This window comes from Propithecus coquereli, unplaced genomic scaffold (assembly GCF_000956105.1).
Source record: "Propithecus coquereli isolate 6110/MARCELLA unplaced genomic scaffold, Pcoq_1.0 Scaffold127, whole genome shotgun sequence".
Taxonomy (NCBI): domain Eukaryota; kingdom Metazoa; phylum Chordata; class Mammalia; order Primates; family Indriidae; genus Propithecus; species Propithecus coquereli.
The window spans coordinates 6,533,458-6,556,549 of NW_012136858.1; the positions used below are offsets into that span (position 1 = coordinate 6,533,458).

The window sequence follows — 23,092 nt, forward strand, 5'->3', positions numbered from 1 at the left end:
AATTTGATAGAAAGGCAGACATACCCTAAAATGCTACAGATTATATGGGAATAAGAATTTCTTGTGTGCTACATCAAGGGCAGACTTGCTCCTTAATTTTTTAACAGCTACACATAAAGTAATGCTGGGTCACAAATTTCTTTCTAGGAGGCCTCCCAGCTAAAATTTTAACAGTGTATTCACAGAATAAAAAGCCGCTGAGCCGCTTAAACAGGATAAGTATATATAAATCCCCTTGTTGGATAAATTAAGCTTTTCTACTCACCAAGCCCCTGTGGTATGTTCTTGGCTAAATGATAAAGCCATTTAACTCTGAGCATCCAATCTTGATTAGTTGCTCTTTCTGTGAGCAATTTCACAGCCATGGCCAGCACATCCGGTTCATCGATCCAATAAGTATCCACTTCGACTGCACTGAATTTCAGGTTCTCAGGGCTGGAAGACTGCATAATTTTCCCTAAGTCTTGCCAAGTAAGAGGCTGACTCCTGAAATTCATTGGAATGGGCAAAGTTGGTACTAGCATAACCTTTTATTTCACATTTCAGAGAAGTGAGAGAACTATTTTACAAACATTGGACCATAGATGCAAGGGGGTAAAAGATGAGTCTCACAAAGGAAGACAATTAAAACACAGACCTAATAAATAATAGGGAGCAACATCACAATGAATAGCATTATGACAGCTGGAGAATAAATGGCCATATAATGCTCTGATTCAATATGCTGTGTCCTGATCATTTCCACAAAAGGCAAAAACTAGTAAAGAAGCCAGACAGACACACAAGCTGAAGACTCCACTGACCTTGCCCAGCTTCTGGTTTTCATGCTCATCCTATTGAGGCAATATGCTAAGATCTGTCCATCGATTCGGACTACAGAGAGGTGAGAATCTTCAGTAGCAAAGAGAGCTGAGGGCACAGAATCTGGCCACAGTCCCATGGCAAGAATGGAGTCCCCCCAGGTTTCACGTGCTCGCAGAGTAGAAATATGTTTCTCCAGCAAAGCCTGCGCAAGCTGGTAGGAGATAAAAACACATGGTACAGAGGCACCAACATACAAGTGCTACACTCAAAAAACTAACGAAATGATAATAGTTTTCTAGGATCCATGTGATCATCTCCTAACAACTATCATGGACATTCTTCAATGCAAAACGCCACAAGTTAAATTCCACTTTGCTGATGACAGGTAAGTTTCAAGAAAGGAACATTTACTCTATTTTCCAGGAAAGTACCTAGGTACTAGATCCTAGAACAAAAACTACAATGGGCAACTCTTTCAGATCATTAAGATTACCACCTTTAAAAATAATTCCCTCCTACTCAATAATATAGGGCGTTACAACTTAGAAACTGTCTGAAACGCTTCATAGTACCTTCCGGTTTGCTGGTGAATGCTGGGAGCGGACATATCCTTCCCAACATGCTTCGGAAAAGGCTCTGTCTAAACTCAGCCCTCGCTGCAGGTACTGGACAATGAGCACAGCTGTGTGAATCAGAGTTGACACTGAAGATGTCGGAGAACCTATAAAAAAAATTGCCACCTATAGACAATAGATTCTTCTATCTGGCTCTGATGAAAATAGATAAATTCCGCCTTCACACCAAATATCCTTCCAATCACCCCCACCCAGATACTTAGTTTAGAAAACCTAAGTAGACTCTAGGGTCTCCTGAGGGAATAATGCACTGGTGGGAACATTTGCATTCCTACCTCCTAGCTCTCCCCTTCTCTCTCCCTCTCTCTGGCTGTCTGCAGTATACCATGGGGGACCCATTCACCTATGTGATAAATCCTCATCACAAATCTCCTCAATCTAATGCTGACACACACTGAAGGTAGCAAAGGAGTGCCCTCATAAAGGAACACGGGCTTTGAAATCCAACAGACTTATTTTCAAATCTCAGCTGTCATTATTAACTATCTAACTTCCACAAGTTATTCACTCAAATACTCTGAGCCTTACATGTAAAATGGAAACGTGTCTTGCAGAACCAATGTGAGGACAAAATAAGCTACCAGTGTTGTACCTAACACATAGTAGTTACTCAATTAACAGGATTGCATTTATTATTATGGGTCCTTTTTGTATAATTGAACATTTAGAAAAAGATCAGATTTGTCTGTTTTAAGCAACTCAAACTTTCCTCTTTATTCCACCTTGAAGAACCTCTGCTGACCCGGGAGATACGATGGGCCAACATCATAAATCTCAGTGCCTCAAGCAGTATTACCCAAAGTGTTGGCCTCTGCATGCGTCACAATCACCTGGGAGGCTTCGTTAAAATACCAATTCCCGTGCCTCACCCTGACCTGCAGAACCTCATCTCTTGGGGTATGTGGACATTTTTTTACATTTTTAACAGGCTTTCCTGATAATTTTTATTTCTATGTACACTAAATGTAAGAACTCTTAGACAAACAGTCCAACGGAATAACATACATTTCTACAAGACTAAAACTCTGCAGAGACCCAGAAGTCAAGCACCTCACCTGCAATAGTATTCCGAATCTCTGTATGTAGAGCCAAGAGGATGTCACACACACTGTCTCCCACTAAACCAAGGCTGTGCAGCAGAACTTTCAAATCCAGGTTGTCTAGGAAGCTCTCATCACCTTCTCCTGAAATGTAGATTTCAAGTCCACGATTTCTCATAGCCCGGGATATTTCTCCATGAACAGGATCCATTGAGAGAAAAAGCCTAGAAAGACAGCAATTCAAAGAAAAGAAATATTTTACGTTCCAGTGCAACCAATGGTATATCTCTGGAACAATCAGTGAGGACAAATCGTAAGTGGTTCATCTTCAGAGAGTTCACTGAGGCAAACACCACTACCTCAAAAGTGCTACTATCGCTTGCATTCTATCTTCTACTTCTAACATGCATCAATACAGCACATCACTTTAAACCTACTCTTCTAAAGAACTATGCATTGGGCCAGGCGCAGTGGCTCACGCCCGTAATCCTAGCACTCTGGGAGGCCCAGGCGGGTGGATCGTTTGAGCTCAGGAGTTTGAGACCAGCCTGAGCAAGAGTGAGACCCCGTCTCTACTAAAAATAGAAAGAAATTATCTGGACAACTAAAAACATAGAAAAAATTAGCCAGGCATGGTGGTGCATGCCTGTAGTCCCAGCTACTCGGGAGGCTGAGGCAGTAGGATCCCTTGAGCCCAGGAGTTTGAAGTTGCTGTGAGCTAGGCTGATGCCACAGCACTCTAGCCAACCAGGGCAACAGAGTGAGACTCTGTCTCAAAAAAAAAAAAAAATATGTATTGTTTATCCACTACACCTTTAGTGCTACTGGAAAACTCCAAAAATCTTACTTCCACATATTCACCAAATCAGACAGTGCTAATTCATCATTCTAACTCACCAACAGAGAGCAGAAAAGGGAACAATGTATTCTCCTGAAACAACTGCAATGTTATTGTGTGAAATCTAGTCTAGCAGTGCCTGGTAAATAGTAGAGCCTCAGTAAGTATTTGTTAACTGAATTAATGAATGAGGGAACTTCCTTATGACTCAGTTTATCAATATAATACATAAGAAGGTCCTACAGAACGTCTACCTCTGCTGAGACTGTCAGATTCCTAAGCAGAAACTTAAGAGAGATAAATACCTGAAATTGGGACTTGGTGTTATTGTGGGGGTGGATCCATCTATCATTCCTCTCTCACTAACAGTAAGGACGCCTCCAGGTTCAAGCAAAGCATTCAAGCGATCCAGCACTGACGGGCTACAGAAGAAAAGTCAAATGGTGGACATGCTGACGTGCTGCTTTCCTTATACGAGCCTCCAACTGCTTCTGACCCACATTTGCCTTTCAGCACGGATCACTCCCCTGCCCCCAAGATAGAACTGTGATCTCTTTAAAGAGTAGATTCCCCACCAATTCCCCTTCTCATTCCCCAAGGAACATAGTCCAGACCTTTCTAAACAGTAAATACACAAAATATTTGTTGAATAAATAAATGAAATTAAGGAAAATAATAGTAAGTTTCCCGCACTATAACTTTTTGCTTTCCCCTTTCCCATCCCCCACCTCTCAACATTATCAAATCCATTTAAGGATTTCAATTTGCAATATCCAGAAAAAAGTCCACAAAGAGACCCATCATCTGACATGCAGTAGGTTCTACTATGCTAACTGTAGATGTACAGTAGTTTTGCACTTGTCCTTTTCCTTACTATAGGATCAAATGATACAGTTGAATTGTCACCACTGATGCACATTCACTAAACGTCTACCCTGTGTCGGGTCCCCCATTTCAAAAATCTGCACTTAAAAATGACACTAACAAGCTAGGCATGGCAGCACATGTCTGTAGTCCCATTTACTCAACTGAGGAAGGAGGATTGCTTGAGCCCTGGAATTCGATGCTGCAGTGAGCTATGACTGCACTACTGCACTCCGGCCTGGGTAACAGAGCAAAACACCATCCCTAATAAAAATTAAAAAAAGATAAGACCCTAACAAAACGAAGACTTGTGGTATCAAATAAAAAGACCTAACTCGAAGGATGTTGCCTGGAAAAGTAATCCAGTTTTGTTAGCCTTCAGTTTGGTTCAAATTATAATACAGAACTGAAATCCTGCGGATATCTAATAACAAACTACCATTGTTCACCCCAGGAAGAAGTCTAAAGAGTATGGCTGAGGATGTATATCCAATAAAGAAAAATAGTGGATTAAAAATACCAGAGCTTCCACCTGGGTTTCTACTTTAACAAGCAGATCCCAATTTCAAGTAGGCCCGTTCATGATCAGACATAAGGTTCTTACTTGCAGAAGTTAACATTGTCCATCAGAAGCCAGTCTCCAGACCTCAGGGCCTGAACCAACATGCTGTCGACCCACTCAAATGTGCCGTGGCTGAGGCCACTGGATGACTGCATAAGCTTAACTCCAAAGCTTCGGAACTCTTCCACGAGTTTGGCAAACTCTGAAATGTCAAGGTGAGAATCACCATGGACAGCACTTAATTTCACACCAAGAACTAAGAGTTACGGAAAGAAAGTTGAAACTTCCAGCCCAATTATTTTAAGAGTTCATAATGGAATGGGAAGGTTGTTTCGCTTCTGTTTCAATACGTGTAGGAAAATTAGGTTTGGGATGGAAAATATGTCCTAATGGCTTTCTGAATTAATGGCTTGATACTCAGAGTGGACTCTAGGGTGATGGAGAAGGTAAATAATTTTTTTGTATTACCATTTCTCAAATGGCAGGAAGGAGGATAATGTTTCCCACCTACTACTGCAGTTGTATCAGAAAGTGCTGTAAGTTGGCAAGTGCAATGAATGTCATTAAACTGGGCTTCCTTGATAATGACTATTACCATGTGGTTGCAACAACTGGTATTTATCTTCCAAGTATAATATATAGTTTATACAGCCCTTCCCTGGAAAATTTTTTAATCGATTTTTGTTAGAAATTGTTTTATGACCCTTGTTCACATCAAATTCCTATTTCTAACCATGAGGGAGAATAACATACAACTTGACCTCCCACTGTTATCAGATAGAAAACTGGGCAAAACACATGAAAACAACAGCTTTGAATTATTGGACAACAGGCAGCACAGGACTATGATATTTGTGGGAGAGAGGAAAAAAAAAAATTAAGTAAAGCCCCATAACTGCCCTGCCTTTCTGCCTGGAAGCAATTTCTGGATTGCAAAGCAGAGAGGGGGAACCCAAAAAACACAGAAGTTTCACGGAATTGAACAGATAGAGTGGAGTTCAGAGAGGCCAAAGCAACTAGAATGAAGAAGAGAGTGCTTAAAAGGAGGGACCTACTCAGAGAAAAGAGCTCCAAAAATCTGGATAAGGACCTTGGAGTCTTTGGCTAAACATCCATCTGCACGTGCATATAACAGGTAAAGCTATACAAGCACGAGCAAAAACTTCCAAGGAAAGGACAATTACTGGGGAAATGTGAGGCCAGAGTTCACACAGGGCTGAGTATCACTCCAGTTCCCGCCAGCCAAAGTGAAGAGTCAGCAGAAATGGCTTAAGAGTCATGCCTCAACAGTGGGGCTAATCTAGCCCTAGTGTGAAGGTTACTCTAGGCTTGACCTTAAAAGCAATCTTGAAAAGATCAAAATGATCCATAAGCAACTTAACTGTCTACCAAAAAACATCCTAGTCTTTAAAGAAATGTACCAAAATGCAGTACTCAGCAACTTAAATTCACAGTGTCTGGCAGCCAATCAAAATTACTAAACATACAAAGAAAAAAAGGAAATATAACCCATATCCCATACTGCGGCCAGCCTAAAATGCTCAATTTCTTGAGGCATTAGTAGTAACTAAAAAATAGCCAATGGCCAGGCACAGTGGCTGAGGCCTGTAATCCCAGCACTCTGGGAAGCTGACGTGGGAGGATCCCTCAAGGCCAGGCGTTCTCAGCTTGAGCAAGAGTGAGACCCTGCCTCTACAAATATTCTAAAAATTAGCTGGGTGTGGTGGTATGCACCTGCAGTCCCAGCTTTTTGGGAGGCTGAGGCAAGAGCATTGCTTGAGCCTAGGAGTTTGAGGTTGCTGTGAGCTCTAATGACACCACTGCACTCTAGCCACGGCGACAGAGTGAGATTGTCTCCAAAAGGTGGGGGGGAGGGGCACCAAGAATAGAAAAGCTTTATATGCTATTTTATCATTATATATGTTTTATCATTATAGCTGATAACGCAGAAAATGAACCATAAAGCTTATAAACCAATTTCTTTCCTGTTTGATTTTTTTAGGAACACCAATTCTGAATACTTTATCTCAGCTTCATTTTACTTTGTAGGCCAAATACTTCCAAGTTCTAATTGTTAATCATTAAATTAATTAAAAATATGGCCAGGCACAGTGGCTCACTCCTGTAATCTGGCACTCTGGGAGGCCACGGCAGGAGGATGCCTTGAGGCCAGGAGTTCGAAACCAGCCTCAGCAACTTAATGAGACCCTGTCTCTATAAAAAAATTTAAAAATTAGCTCGGCTTGGTGGTGCATGCCTATAGTCCCAGCTACTCAAGAGGCAGAGGCAAGAAGATCACTGGAGCCCAGGAATTCAAGATTGTAGCAAGCTATAATCACGCCACTGCACTCCAGCCTGGGCAACAGAGCAAGACCATCTTGATCAATCAATCAATAAAAAATGATTATATTTGTAAATGTATTTCCTAAATGAACACAATATGAGCAACAGTGAGTGCCTGATATATACATATATATACATCTTGATATACACATCCAAATATACATACCTGCCTTAGAGTATGAGTTGATTTTGCTGTTGAGTCGCTGCATAAGTAACAATACTGCTTCCAGCTTATTGACAATCTCCATCGTGATACCTTTACCACCTTCTCCAAGACACTTGGGCTTATATGTCAGAAGAAAATGACTCCAGGCTCGCAGTACTACTTCTGCATCATCAGCATTGACAAGGAGGCTGTCCCTTAACAGTGTCTTTACAGTACACTCCACCTTCTCTAGCATCTGCCTCCAAGGTCGTATAAGATCAACCTGCAATTTCCAGAGCACATGAACTCATCGTGGCCTTGGCCAGGGTTAGAGAATACAGTTATCTGTAGTTACCACCAACACAGAAGACCTCAAATCAGACCATGAGGTGTATTATGTTTTGCCAGAAAATGTGAAGGCAGACTGGTTACCTGCTCAAATCCACCCAGAAGCTCAGTAGTATCCATTGCACTGTTCATAGCCATGATCTTTAATGTGTGGCCTGTAAGGTGTGCCAGAAGCTGGACAAGGCTGGTCTTGCCCACAGAGGCTGGCCCCACGAGGATGACCATCCAGCTCATCTGCACACACTTCATGATTGACTCCAAAGACTGGAAAGACTGGTGCAGGAGCAATAGGGGTCGGCGGGACGGGTGAGGAACGTAGCCGCCACGGGAAAGGACTGAGTAGCCCAGCTGAAAAGACATGCCAGTGAGATGTCACAAGCATACCTGGTAGTGGGAGCAGAAGAAACCACAGAAAATTGTAGAAGAGAAGATTATCCTAGTCTCCTCACCTGAACATTATAGGGAGTGATATGAAACAGTCTGGTTCCCATATATGGGTTAGAATTTGAACCAAACACATCCTTGAATACAGCAATGACCTAAAGGAAGAAGATATTGCAATCAAAACACAAATCACTCCAACAAAATCTTAGGCAAACCTTCTGGAATGAGTACTTCTACAAAACATACACAGTGATGAGAGTCACTATCCTGGGAACACTAGTCACAATTTCCTTATCCTTTTGAATTTTCTCTTATAAAAATGATAGACTACATTTATTCAATTCTTTGGAATTCAAGTAGCCTTGAGCCCGAGAATAGTCACATAATCCCAAACTATTTGAGAGTCTAATAAGAATGCACTGTAAATTAAAATGAAGCCCCAGACACCGTGGCAAATCTGAAGATGCAAAAGGAATTTGCTGTCATCATTCAACATACCACCTATAAAGAGGATAGAAGAGAACAGTAATACAAAGACTACGAAGAATAACATATTGGCCATATATTGACCATCTACTGTGTACCAAACACTGTATCAGGTACTTTAAGAGATTATTTCACATCCTCATGGCCCTGCAAAATAGGTATCATTTCCATTTTATAAATATAAATAACAGCACTCACAAAAATTATAGAATTTGCCCATAGTTGGTAACGATTTTAAATCTAAGCCAGTCCGCCTCCAAAACATATTATCCCTCCAAATATTTATGTGGATGTGAAAACCATTTATTCCTCTGACCAATTATTTACATTCAGTTACCCCCATCTTTAGTAGTAATGCTGTTAGACAATGTTAACTCTATTTGTTTTTTAATTTCCTTTAAAAGTCTAAGGAGTAGGAAAGAGGTGATAGAGGTATGTTAAAAAACCACTAATTTAGCCCACAGCAGTAGAAAAAGTTAGAGCCAATCAAAAAAAATTTATAACCTATCTTTCTAAAAAAGCAATACTTATATAATAGTTGTATACTGCACTGAAGTCGGAAAATAAATATAATAAAGATAATTATCATAATCAGTGTCAAATATCCGACTATGAAATTAAAAGCAGCACAGGCGATTGCTCCTGTCACCTACCTGAGTCCAGGCAATTTCTGACCTCATGCTCCACTCTAAAGCAGTGGTCCCCAACCTTTCTGGCACCAGGCACTGGTTTCATGGAAGACAATTTCTCCACAGACCGGGGTGGGGGTGGGGGGATGGTGACGAGCTCAGGCATTTATGAGCAGCCTATTTCCTAAGGCCACAGACCAGTACCAGGCCACGGCCCAGGGGTTGGGGGTTGGGAACTACATATCCTTAACGTTTTACCAGAAGGTTAAAATTATACATATTTTCACAATCTAGCTGGTTTGGTTTTACAAAATCAGACTCAATTCACCTGGACCCTTCTCTAGCTTTTACAGCCTTTCTCCTCCTATTATTATTTTTCTTGGCCTTCTTTCCATCAGAAAACATATTTGGTGTTAACCTTGAATTGGAGGAGTGATCAAAACCTTCCACACACCACAGTGACCTACCATCTAACACCAATCATTTAACAACTGGCCAGTATCTTTCTCACAATTATTATTATATGTTATTATCATATATATTATTATAATATACTATAACTAATAAGTGAATAAGAAAATACTAGCTGATGGTAGGTGAAGTTAAAAAAAACTAGCTGAACATTTCCTCCTAAAATGAATGACTGAAAGCCACTTGCACATAATAAATGAGTTGTTAGCTTCTGGCTAGCTCTGAATACCATATAAAAATGACCTGTAGGAGGTTATGACAGTACTCCTGCCTGTAGCTATTGTGAGCATCCAGCAAAACAGGACTTTAAATAACACAAACCAAAACGCACACATTATTACAATTCCTTAAGCTGAGAATTCTAGTGTTATTTTCTATTTATAAACAGACATTTCTATTTTCATTTATATACAGAATATCCTCACTTCCTATCTCTTAATACTTTACACATTAAACACTTTGTAATTGGATATTTATTTTAAAACAAAACAGAAAACTCTCCTTTTCCACTGGGTATCACCTGTCTCCTCCTACTTCTCACCTTTTTGCTTGAAAAGATGTTATAGACTCAGTTCTTTATTACTAGAGGGCAATACTGTTTTAAGATTTGTGATCATGGAGATTTAGATGGATAAGCAATCTGTGTCCTGCTAAGCAAACTATTCTACATTGTGAAACTCCAAGATAAGCAAATATTCAATCTGTTCCCTAAGTTCTAAATTTTGAAACAGCTTTAATAGGCTTGGTATTATTAGGGTATGCTCTTTCTCTCCCTTAGGAAGAAATCAACTTTCAGATGGAAGAAATGCAAAGAACGATTATGAAATTCACCTTTTCTTTGTCTTCCCTGGTTCTCATCCGTTCACCGTAGACCAAAAACACATGCTGACCAGGGTCATAACACCCAGGTGACTGGTCAACCAGCATCAACTGACACCAGCGGAAAAGGTCCCGGAGGTTGAATTCCCAGGGTCCTCCTTTTTGCCCCCACTTCTTCTCGACAGTCACTTCGTGATCAATCTAGAAAAAAAACATCCTCATGGGGATACATGTCCTGCTTCAGGCCACATGTAATCCAAAAGAAAAATGAACAAGCTAAGCTCGATTCAGATGCCTCCTTCCCCAGACTTAAAAACGCCAGAGATACCCTTTAAAGCATTCGCAATACAGAAATGAGCTACTGTAAAACTCCAATAAACAGCTTGCCTTCCACTAGAAACCTATAGAATTCTAAGTGATTTATTTTAGAGATCCTGAAAATTTGGTACAGTACTATGCATGTTGAAAAATGATGGTTCGAATACAGCCAGAAAAAATAAAGAACAATTAATGCAAGTAGGTACTTACTTGGTTATTGAAAGCAACCATTTTCTTAACAATATTTTTGTCAATGGCTGGGAACAAAGTACTAGCAATAAACTCCATGTCAATTACTGTAAGGGGATCCACAAAGACCTATTAAATACAAAAATAAGAGGAAAAAATGCCTTTGTTTCTCTTTACCAAATACTAGAAATGACTACCATGTCTTGTTATGTGAAATCTTTACTTAACATGAACTGACAAAGCCTGAGTAATATATGTAATTTTCAGTAATAGAAAATTTTTTTGCATTTTTAGGATAAAGAATCATAAAATCTAAATGTAACAGAGGTTTGTTCTTAAGCTCTACTCTAGTAAACCAAAGAAAAGAAAAAAGATACATGCAATTTATTTTTTTAAACTATATTTGTTTTTAAATGTTTTCTATGTATAATGTAAAATGCTTTCAAAATTCTGGATGGCAGGTATATTTGTGTTTACTGTAAAATTCATTCAACTTTTCGATGTTCGAAAATTTTCACAATAAAACATTCTTAGAAGATATTCAATCAACTCTTAATTATCAAGGAACTGGAACATTAAAGAAAGCTAACATTTAGAAGTATGTCCAAACCTCTAGATTAACCAAACTGAAAAAGAGCTGTTATCGAATAAGTAAGCATACACATACGCACACTCCTCTGCAAACAGGAATAAAGGCATAAGATATCAAAATGTTAATAAAGATTCAAGTTGACTGAGGAGCTACTAAAAAAAAATGTTAGTAAAGATTGACTGAGGACTATTGGATTTTTATTCTCCATGGTAGTTTTCTGTTCCTTCTTACTTTAAATAAAATGCAACCCCTTAATTATAGAATTTTCTTAAATGTTTTAGCACATAACACAGACAATCGAGAAGGTCAAAGATTGGCCTTCATCCCTGAGCACAGTTAAGAGAATTCTGAAGAAGGTGGTGGTGACCTTACTCTCTTCCAGCTGATAATATATACCAAGTTCTCTAGGGCATAGGATAAAGTGATTCAAACCAGGAGAAAAGCAATGATGAGAATCAGTCACATTAATATTCACCATATGAGGACAAGAAGGAGGATCATTAAGCTGATCCTTGCTCATTCTAATAGTGAGCATCTTAACAGCTATGTGATAGCAGTCTTATCATCCCCTGACACTCTATCTCTGGTGTCTATGGCAACAGCAAATCTTACCTGAGTGAATCTGTTAAGGAAAGACCTTGGCAAGCCCTTCCTCCCGCCTCCTTGTCTAAAAGGATTCTGACACCCAAAGATCTTCGTCTTTTCATGCTGCACCTGAAAGCTCATTCCTAACTCAGGCACGTAGATTTCTCCTCGGTGGTCAAAACAAGCATTGAGTCCTTCCAATACGGACTGAGAAGCCAGGTTAAGCTATTTGGAGAAGAAAGTGCATATATTTGTTTCATTATACATGTTGTATAACTATAACAAAAGGCAAGGAAATATACAGTTAAGTAAGATGAGTTATCTTTAGGAGGGAGAAGCTCAAATATTGATAACTTTCTTTTTTTTTTTTTTTTTTTTTGAGACAGAGTCTCACTCTGTTGCCCTGGTAGAGTGAGTGCCGTGGTGTCAGCCTAGCTCACAGCAACCTCAAACTCCTGGGCTCAAGCAATCCCTCTGCCTCAGCCTCCCGAGTAGCTGGGACTACAGGCATGTGCCACCATGCCCGGCTAATTTTTTCTACATATTTTTAGTTATCCGATTAATTTCTTTCTAATTTTAGTAGAGACGGGGTCTCGCTCTTGCTCAGGCTGGTTTCGAACTCCTGAGCTCAAACAATCCGCCCGCCTCGGCCTCCCAGAGAGCTAGGATTACAGGCGTGAGCCACCGCACCCGGCCTGATAACTCTCTATTCTTAAGCTGAGTGATGGGGTGATATGTAGTCCTTCTATTATTCTTTACTTCACATATGCTAGAGATTTTGCATGTATAACATATATGTACACATCAATAATTTCTGTTAAAATCATCTCTAAAGTTAAACTGTATCCACTATATGCCCCTACATTAACTTACTGTGTAAATAATAACATATAAAAAGACTTGCCAATATACAGATATTTCCACATTAAGTTTTTAGAAATGTAACAATAATTGTAGAAGGTAAAGTCTGATAACTTTTTATATACTTTTCCAGCTCAAATACTCAACAAAATCTCCAAATGGGTTTCAAAGTCAAGATATAAAAACCATAAAGTGGATCTACACAAATAACTTCTACCAACAGTTTAATAAACAACAAGGACAATTAAGAAGAGATCTTGTGCCAGAAATGAAAAGAGCTAAATGGAGATCTTCAGATGTTGAGTTCAGAGCTCAGAGATGTGAACCATGGGTGGGTTTTCAGTAACACAGAAAGAGCAGATTTGGAAAATGCAAATAGACAAAAATTGGACCAGATTATATTAGAATTTCAAGTGTCACGTTTACGTAAGCATTACAAAGCACAAACTCCCCTATATATCCCCAAACAGAAAGGTGCTCTTAAGTGTGTTTGCAAGTCCAGAATGTCCTGGAGTCCCTGAATGTATTTCCACTAAATATGAATCAATCAGTTGAGTTTCAAGACTAGGATTTCTCTTTTTCTGGCTAATGAATATCCTTTCAGACATCTTTTTACAAAATACTGTGGGGGCAGGGCGGGAGGGAGATTCCCTTCCCTTGATATCTCAAGAATTACAGCAGGAAACAGCTCAGCAGATATGAATCCCACAGCACTCTCTCTGATGTTCAGATCCAGAGGAGTCTGAATCTAAGGAACTCGCTGGGTCCTATGTTCGAAGCTTCATCTGTAGCACTTACATCACTCTAATCATTTCAGCTCCACAAATACTTCTAGCCTTTTTCTGAATTAACACTGCATATCCCAAACTGATCTGACTCCTTATCTCCAGCTGTCTGTCAGAGATTCAGTTGTTATGTCTCTCTCATAATGTGCTTTCTCCTGATCAATAATTTACCCAACAGGCACATATAACACTGATCATTTTATCATTTTCTTACATCATTTTATATGTCATTCCCCAATCTCTCTCGTGCACTAATAAAACAAGGTGACTGACACTTTTTGTAAAACATCTCTGAAATAAACGCAAACACAGCAAGTCTGCCAGAGACCAGAGAATAAACTAGCCAAGACACAGTTTTCCTCTGAAGGAAAACGAGAAAAAGTAGGAGAATTTGTAGGTTATATGTACAGGTGTTCCCGTATGTACGTTCTGTCAAGTGACCTTCCTTATTCTTTAAAGAAATCAAGATCACTTCCTTAAAGAATTACCTTTGCCAGCCATCAGCATGATCATCCACTAAGGAATGCCCTAGAGCTATGAAAAGTAGGACTGCTTCTCATACATTTGATCCCATCCTAGACATGATGGATAAGCTCCTCACCTCATCCAACACAACCCAATGGCCTGCCTTCAAAGCTGCCAGAAGAGGACCATCACGCCAGGCAAATTCTCCTCCCTTGCCACCTTCTACAGGTAGGTCTGCTCCAAACAGGTCTGTGATGTCCTTTGAGAGGGGAAGAAATGGTGAAAAGCCAACATTATTTAAAAAAAATTAACCAGATCCTAAGACCCTAAATTTGAAATGATAAATATTTGGGCCTAGTACCACTACTCTTCCTACACCCAAGATAGAACTAACCAATCCCAGCAGTAACCTATTCATGCCCCAAGAATCTTCTCATCACAACGCTCCAAGTATCAATTTCAGCTGGCACTCTAGATTAATAGCTCTCAACCTTGGTTGTACTTGGAAATTAATCAGTGAGATTTAAAAAAATTTTAAGATACACACACACACACACACACACACACACACCCATAACAATGCACAGGCCCTACTCCCATACCCCATTCCAAATGATTTTCATTTAATTTGTCATCTCCCTCCCATATTTTCATAAGATTGTTTAAAAGTCATTTTATTTCTATTGCTTTATTTTATTAATAGAAAGCAAAAAAAATTAAATGGGGTTATATTATAATAACTACTAAAGTGGGTAATTCTCCCTCAAAATAGAATTAGAATAAAGCATCCAGAGAAAATAGGTGTCACCTACTAACAAACCCAGAAGTAGAATTAGTTTGGAAGGTCATGTTGCTGTGCACTTTATTACCATATGAAATATTTGGGAGTACTGATAATGTAACCATTCCTGATAGGAAAATATAAATTGGTACAATTATTATTATCTATACATATCCCCACCAGCTGTAGGATGACTAAGCTTACCGTCTGCTCTGACAAGTTGATTCGAACAAGGGTATTTCCTGAAGCCTTTGCTAATGCTCCCACCAAACTTGTCTTGCCAACACCAGGAGAGCCTTCCAGCAGAATGGGTTTGTTCAGTTTTGTAGCTCTTAGGAGCCTCTGGGCATTCATGGCTGTGGTCCCTGCACTGAGTGCATAGTCAGCAATATTATTCCTATGCAGGACAGGTCCTTAAGTGGAGAAAAACAAAACCACATATAAGTTAGACATCACCAAACCATATAAACATGCCAACTCAAGATTTTAAGAATCCAGTAAGTAGACTATCAGTGAAGTACCACCTGCAGTGAAAATATTAATCCTTATTTCAATACATCTCCACTTTTAGATCCACAAAATGCTTTACAGGAACAGCCAATAGAATAGCATACCTTCAACAACTGCACCTACTACACAGATCTCTCCATCTCCTATATACATACATGTACATACGTACGTAAGGCTGACTGCAAGTACACATCTCTCTTTTCACAACCTATACCTCAAATTACTTTATGTACTTGCACAACTTACCATTATAAATAGGTATTTTCCTAAAAGCAGAGTGTAAGCTAGGTGTATCAGTCATTTGGTTCCACGTAAACAATTTCATCAAGGTTTTTAGACCACCAGGTCAATTCAAGATACATCCTTAACCCATTAGGTAACTGAAGTGCAGGACTAACAATAAGTGCAGGACTAGTAGGGTGTAACATTTGTGCCACTGTATGTCTCCTGGAAGAAGTTTTTGGTGCACCAGTTTGGAGGGAGTGGGGCTAGGAAAACATCTATTTCATTACCCTCACAACCAGGACCACCCCAGTTCCAGGCCACTGTCATATAGCTCCCACATAGGAGCAACTGAATACTATGGCAAGTGGTTTAAGGGAGGGATTTAATGGTTAGACCATACAGGATAAGAATATTCATTTATATAAAATCCTTCTTACCCCTTGGTATAAAAAATGGGTGAATTCCCCAAAGGTTATCTATCCCAGTGAGTTCTTTGGCCTTGAATCTGTCATAAATCTTCAATTCCTTTTTCTGACATTCTGTAAGTCGGACTACCTTGGCAAGTTTCTTGATTAGGAATTTCAGACATTCTTTTCGAGCCAAGAGGGCTGTACCAAACCCAGAAGAAGTTACCCCTAAAAGACAAGAGGATTAGTCCATCAACCAACAGCACAACACCAAGCTTTAAAACCATTCAGCAGAAGCTCTAGAGCAGGTTCCTGGGGGAAAGAGGCCTTATGAATTACAGACTAAATATGATTTCTAGTGTAAGCAGTTTTAACAAAGGAATCTGACCTCCCTTCTCCCCAGTCTATGGATCATCAATTAAGCAACAACTTATTCTGTAAAGTACTCCAGTCACTCAGTGATAAATCAACCTGTATATAACTAACAGGACTATCTGATTTATATTTTGAGGCTAAAAACCCAGAACCTAAATATTGAATTTTATGAAATTATAGAAAACTTAAAGGACTCAGGTCTATCAATTAAAAATGACTGCTTGTGGTAAGAATTATCCATTGCTTCAATAGTAAAGACATTTTCAATAGCCTTCTTTCTACTCACAATCACCACTTGATGTTTATTAAGTACCTGGTCTATAAGCTTTGAGAAGTTTTGGCATATCCTTTACGCCAACCACTTTTCAAACAGTAGAAAGTAAAGGAAAGCCATTCAGAGTTTTGGAAATGTTAGACTAAATGATTCTGTCAAACATTTGGGTCAGAGGTCTGGGCTGGCTCCTTTTCCTACTATCCTCTACCCGAGCCCCTTGGCCCCACCAGCTAACTAACGGATGACGTACCTGAACCTATTCCATCGATGTAAACCAGGCATGCGGCATGGACAAAAGATGTCACAGTGGAGATGGTCTCTGGCCTTTTCAAAGCAACTTCCTCCCCCATCGTGTTCATGAAGTTAACCCAGGACAGGATATCCCTGATACTGACCACACACCGTCGGCCAAACTCCTGTTGAGTCAGCCAATCAATGAAATCCAGCATCATCTCAGCTATGTCAGCCCCTAAGACACAAGATGAAAAAGCATTTTCTGTTTACAGGAGATCCCCGAATAAGAGTTTATAATCTGGGGCCCACAGATGGGCTAGAAGGGGTCTATGCTCCTTAGATTAAAAGCAAAGTTTTGTGAATGTACATAAATGCTTTCTCTAAGGAAAGGGGTCCACAGCTTTTACTATATTCCCAAGGGATTCATGAATAGCATTCCACCCCATTAAAAAAAAAAAAAAAAAAAGACCTTGAGAATTACAGCTGCCCTCAAAACTGCTAAAAGTAATAAAGTGTTCAGACACAATTTTGAACTCAGGACACAATAATTTTAGAAAACATACGATTTTTATCATGTTATAATTTTGTTTATATTTATTTATATAACATTCATTTTATACACTGTAATGGGGAATGCCACTTTTTCAGTGGCACTTAGTTCAGGTTTGTTTTTTTGTATCTATGCATCAGTCAAAATTCAGCAAATTAAGGGGCTCATAAATTTTGTTTCATGATTCAAGGTGAATGACTTCTATCACATTTCATGTAATAAACAATATTACCCAAAATACTTAGTAAATGCCAATATGTAAAGCGATTATTAAAAATAAATCACAAAGAATGTTCCATTGTCATTAGGAATTAAACAAAAATTTTAAATTTCTATTAAATTAATAAGGATAAAATAATGGATTCTTTTATATTAAAAAAGAAAACTCCCTGTTTAGAGGGACTATTGCAGCAGGTACATCCACTAACCTACTGGCAGCATTGTAAACGATTCCATTTTTCTGGAGAGCAACCTGATCAAGGGGAGCTATGCAGTTCCTTATTTCCTTTTAGAATATAACTCAAGGAAATAATTCTATTTTAATGAAACAGACTGTTTTGAGAAGTATTGGTTACAAAAATTCGAGACTGGAAAAAGCGGTCCATGTGCCCTTCATAGGTCGACATTTTTATTTTAAAAATACATCAGTTTCATACAATCATCTCTGCTTTGTTCATACAATGAATATATCGACAATAACTACTATAGAGATTTGTGAACTAAAAATACTAGAGAAATTAAGTAGAGCTCACAATGGTATTTATATTTTGATTAAAATAATACAATAAATATATCATATGTATTATGATTAGGATCAAAATTCAATTTAGAATGATATAATTAGTGGAAATATTAAATTCATTAAATCTTAGATATCTTTAAAGAAAATCTTTAAAAAGAAGCTGTTTTATATTTATTTTACAGAAATATTTTTATGCTGGGCTCCCTGATTAACTTCCACACAATAAAACTGCTGTGAATTATTAAGCCGCTTCTCCCTTACTCTCCATGTTCCTCAGGGTCTCTAATGTATCCTCGTGGGGAAGTCTGCTGCTGTGTAGCCTGGAATAAACTAGCTCCCAAAGGACAAGCTGTGAGGCTCCGAGGCAAGTCCTCAGGGCTACTATGCAGCACACCGGTGACTGATCAAGTGTGGCAATGTAACGGCGGTCACACACTCTGCCATCTCATCATAATCCAAATAACTTAACGAAGGAATAAGCAACCCATAGATAATTTGGAGGTTACTTCCTGAAGGGACCCAGCCCCAGAGCAGAGCCTAAAGACAAATCATGCTTGCTTAACTATTTTTGTCTTCTCCTCTTCCTCCTTTTACTGGAATTCTCACAATAAATGTGCCATTACAAACAGCACACAACCTAGCAAGTCAGTGGTTCTGAGTGTGGATTTTGTGCCGACATTTGTGGCATCACCTGAGAACTTGTCAGAAAAGCAAATTCTCATGTCCCAACCCGCACTACTGAACCAGAAACAGAAACGCTGGGTGAGGGGCCCAGCAAGCTGTATTTCTGCAAGTCCTATAGATGAGTCTGACAATCACAGGCTTGGTCAATTCTTGTGTCACTGGGTAAGTGTCATACTGACAGGAACTGGAGAGAGAACAGCAAGTTCAAGGAGGCATGGGGACCTCCAGCTGTCCAGGTGTACACATGTGAATGCAGCAGTTTGGTGTGGACTCTTCCCAGAGGGAAGTCTTTGCTCAGATGACTAGAGTCAATCTTTCCTAAAATAGCAGAGGTGACAATGGGTTCCATGCAGATGTTTTTCACAGCTTTCCTACCTATTTTTGAAACTGTGCTTTAGGACACCTTCAAAAAGTCGAACCTATCCATGAATCCCAATCTCAAAGAGGCAGATATCCTTTTATGTTCTTTAATATAAAAATGATCCAAAAAACTATATATTTAGACTTAGATCTGATCTAGGTTCTAAATTTAGGCCATTTATTATCTAAGATAAATATAAATACATCAAACCAATATAGGCTTAAAAAACAAAAAGAAGCATATAATAAATGTATTAATTCTTATTGGATATTTTAAGAATTATTAAATTTAGGTTATGGGTATATGGGGATTTTTTTTTTTTTTGGTCTTACAGGTGATCCCCAAGTTACAGACAAGATACTTTCCTGAGAACATCTTTAGGTCAGAATTGTATGTAACTCAGATCTGATGAACAGTGTATATATGGTAATAATAATATCAATACTGTAATGGCTCATATGTGGTAATAATACAGTATAGTACTGTAATACTAATTATACCCCATACTGTAATAAGTTACAGAAACTATTGTGCTTTCTTTTAATTCAAAGAGAATATACAAACTTATAAAAAAAGTTTAATAGGAGAAGAAATTTCAAAAAAGAATATTAAAGGTTAACCTTTACCTAATGTCACATCAATGCTAGGCTAACAGGAATGTTACACTTATTTTGATCTTCTAACAAATCAATAATAATCTTTCCATTTCAATAATTAATCCACTATGCTGCTCAGTATTACTTGATGCTGTCATTGGAGTGCTGCCTTTCACATGTTCCATTATTCCCACTTCATAATTATTCGATAGTTGAGTGACTAAAGCCTAATGCTTTACCAGTGAATGATGGCGTCTGGCCTTTCCCTGGACACTTAATTATTTCTATTTCCTTTCCCGCTATAATGGCCTGTCTCTTCACTACAGGCTTACCTGGACCTACAATGGACTTTTGCTGCGTAGGCACGGTCATAAGAGTAAGCACAGACTCACTAAATTAAGTCAAAACGTTAAGACAAAAGTGATGCTGTATATAAACAATGGTATAAAGATGAGACTAGCTGCTAGCGTAAAGATGCTACACCAATGAACTGCTTATGACACACGTGTCTGTTTAAATGCACAGAAGAAACTAGTTTCTGAATTGTTAATTATTTAATTGTAAATTACCCTTATGAGGTACCTCAGGAGTCCATTTGTAAGTAGAGAACACTTTAATTTGGGTCATCCGTAACCTGGGGACTGCCTGTATTCTATTTTCCATATGCTTGAAATGTTTCATAATAAATTTTTTAAAGAAAGTGGAAGAAAAAGACATAAGTTGAAGACAACTAAAGAAATGCAGTTTAAATTCTATAAACACTTTCTCAAATTGGTAACGACTAAAATATGAAGAATGAACAATTTAACAGAGGGTAACAAATAGGCTACTACCATATTTTCCTTAGATCTAATTTGTTCCCATTTCTCCATCTCCTTTCTCCTTGTAACACACCATATATATTCATATTAATATACAGCTGATGCCCTGTAACACACCTGTTCTTCCCAACACAAACGCCCCCTCAGACCAATTACCAGTACCACCTGCAAACTCTCACCTTTATGATCTACTCTGCCCAGAGACAATCCTGGACGAAGATTATGATTGATTATCTGAATTAAATCTTCACGGCTTGTACTTTGAGGGCACCATATTTCTGTAAACCGGTTTCTTAAGGCAGGAGACAGCTATAAGAAACAAACTCCAATGTGAATTTAAAACCCATGAGGAAGGCTAGAAAGCAAGTCCTTTGAAAGAATGTTAGCTGTTGAATCCAGCAAATACTACATGCTTCTTTTATCTCTACTACTAAATACAATTAATTGAAGGCCTACTTTGTCTTAGCTCCTTACATAATGTCATACCATTAATCTCCTCCACAAGCTCCAGTCTCATCATCACTCTACAGACATGATACCGAGCTTTGAGGCCTTACAGAGGAAGTGTATAAGGAGGATTCCAGTCCCAGTCAAATCTGAACTCTTTAAGTAAAGATTCTTCCTTTTACTTTGCATTCAGTTACAACTAATAAAGAAAATAAAGAGTTAACTTCCCCTAAGAAGGCTGTCTAAAGTAGGAGAAAATTTATGTGGCTCAAAGGGAGTAAATTACAAGGAGTTTTATATTTCACCACTCGTATAACAAAGAATCGTTTATCCCCTCAAGTGTTAGGACCTTGGCCCTCTGTTTAGATTCCTCTTTCCCTTCTCCAAGGTTAATTAACCCTCTTCACAATTGTTTGCAATGCCACATGTGCATATTATTAGTTTGTCATGACTTCGCTTTTATTTCACAATTGTCTATCTAGTGTACCACAGAGACCAGTATCAATGCCTGCACTCAAGAGAAGCTCAAAAAAGACCCAGCGAATACATGAGTATTCCTCATCGCCATCCTAGCTGAACAATGCCTCCGGTGTTCATGTTTGCTCTGCTTGTCAAACATGCAAAAACCAAAAGTAGCTTTCCCTTAGGTAAAAGCTGGCAACCTTTGTCTGAAGGAAAACTTAAGCTAACCTGACAGGCAAGTTAACACACACAACCTTGAAATCAGATATCGCTGTGGTATTTCCACTTGCCAAGGAGCCAATTTATATATTTTTAGTCTGAAACAGTAATGTATTTTGTTCCTTCTCTTTACAGCACTTCTTGAAACACAGTGATAATCTTTCTTCACATGTTACTGAAGAAAACTAAGCCCAAAATATCATATTCACATATCGAGTACTCACCAAATTATCAGAAATCTTAAATGCCTTCATTCAAGATCAACCTATTTCTTCTTCTCCCTGACCTGCTACTACATCATCCTCTTACTAACTTTTACACACCGGGGTCCAGCACATAGTGCTGACTTCTCCAGTGAAAGGCTTTATAAGCATGAAAGCAATAGTGTTGCTGGTTCCTGGCTATATCTAAACACAACTCTAGAAGGAATTGCCATCTGCCCTTTATTTTAGCAACTATCTGACAGTGACTCACATAGCCCTTAGGAGAACAGATATACTCAGCCTGCAAACCAGAAGAGGTTTCTGCCTATGACGTTTTTGCCACTTTAAAATCACTCATAAAGCCAGAGGAGTGGCTGAGTGCAGTAGCTCACGTTTGCAATCCCAACACTTTGGGAAGCTGAGAAGGCAGGATCACTCCAGGCCAGGAGCTCAAGACCACCTTGGGCAACATAGTGAGACCCCATCTCTACAAAAAATTTAAAAATCAGCCGGGTATCGTGATGTACGCCTGTAGTCCCAGCTACACAGGAGGCTCACTTGAGCCCAGCAGTTCAAGGCCACAGTGACCTAAGATTGTGCCACTGAATCCCAGCCTGAGTGACAGAGTGAGCCTCTGTCTCTTAACAACAAAACTGAATTAAATTTCTTTAAAAATGTTTAAAAACCAGGAGTGTTTAAGAAAATGAACTCTAAAAGCAGATCATGAGTGAACTTCAGATCCAACTTTTCACATCCATAAAACAAGGATAATAATTTTCATATAGAGCTCTTGTGGGCATGTTAGGATAACATATATAAAAGACTAGGAAAAGTGACTGAAACAATGACATTTCAGGCACACACGCACACATAAAGTGAGACATCAGATAAGGAAATGTTTATCTGTTCAGAATTATTTCTGAACCTAATGATGATTCTAAAATATCTTTTTGGAATTTTACCTTTTACCCACAGTTTTATCCAACATAAAATTCCAAATGCATTACATACTATATTTATAATTATAAGTACGCTGAC

The 23,092-nt window shown here is 38.8% G+C and overlaps 1 protein-coding gene across 1 annotated transcript in view; it reads right to left on the bottom strand.

Moving 5' to 3' along the window:
* The window catches only part of MDN1 (MDN1, midasin homolog (yeast)), a 164,975-nt gene that overhangs the window by 65,379 nt on the left and 76,504 nt on the right, over positions 1 to 23,092 (bottom strand). The window contains exons 30-46 of the mRNA XM_012638185.1: positions 20,903 to 21,032; positions 16,986 to 17,204; positions 16,117 to 16,314; positions 15,149 to 15,357; positions 14,300 to 14,422; positions 12,080 to 12,277; positions 10,897 to 11,004; positions 10,381 to 10,569; positions 8,029 to 8,118; positions 7,664 to 7,927; positions 7,253 to 7,514; positions 4,786 to 4,945; positions 3,623 to 3,739; positions 2,495 to 2,703; positions 1,377 to 1,525; positions 804 to 1,015; positions 266 to 486 (exon numbers count right to left, since the gene is read on the bottom strand). Of these exons, the coding sequence (XP_012493639.1) occupies positions 266 to 486; positions 804 to 1,015; positions 1,377 to 1,525; positions 2,495 to 2,703; positions 3,623 to 3,739; positions 4,786 to 4,945; positions 7,253 to 7,514; positions 7,664 to 7,927; positions 8,029 to 8,118; positions 10,381 to 10,569; positions 10,897 to 11,004; positions 12,080 to 12,277; positions 14,300 to 14,422; positions 15,149 to 15,357; positions 16,117 to 16,314; positions 16,986 to 17,204; positions 20,903 to 21,032 (3,058 nt within the window). The remainder of the gene's footprint in view (positions 1 to 265; positions 487 to 803; positions 1,016 to 1,376; positions 1,526 to 2,494; positions 2,704 to 3,622; positions 3,740 to 4,785; positions 4,946 to 7,252; positions 7,515 to 7,663; positions 7,928 to 8,028; positions 8,119 to 10,380; positions 10,570 to 10,896; positions 11,005 to 12,079; positions 12,278 to 14,299; positions 14,423 to 15,148; positions 15,358 to 16,116; positions 16,315 to 16,985; positions 17,205 to 20,902; positions 21,033 to 23,092) is intronic.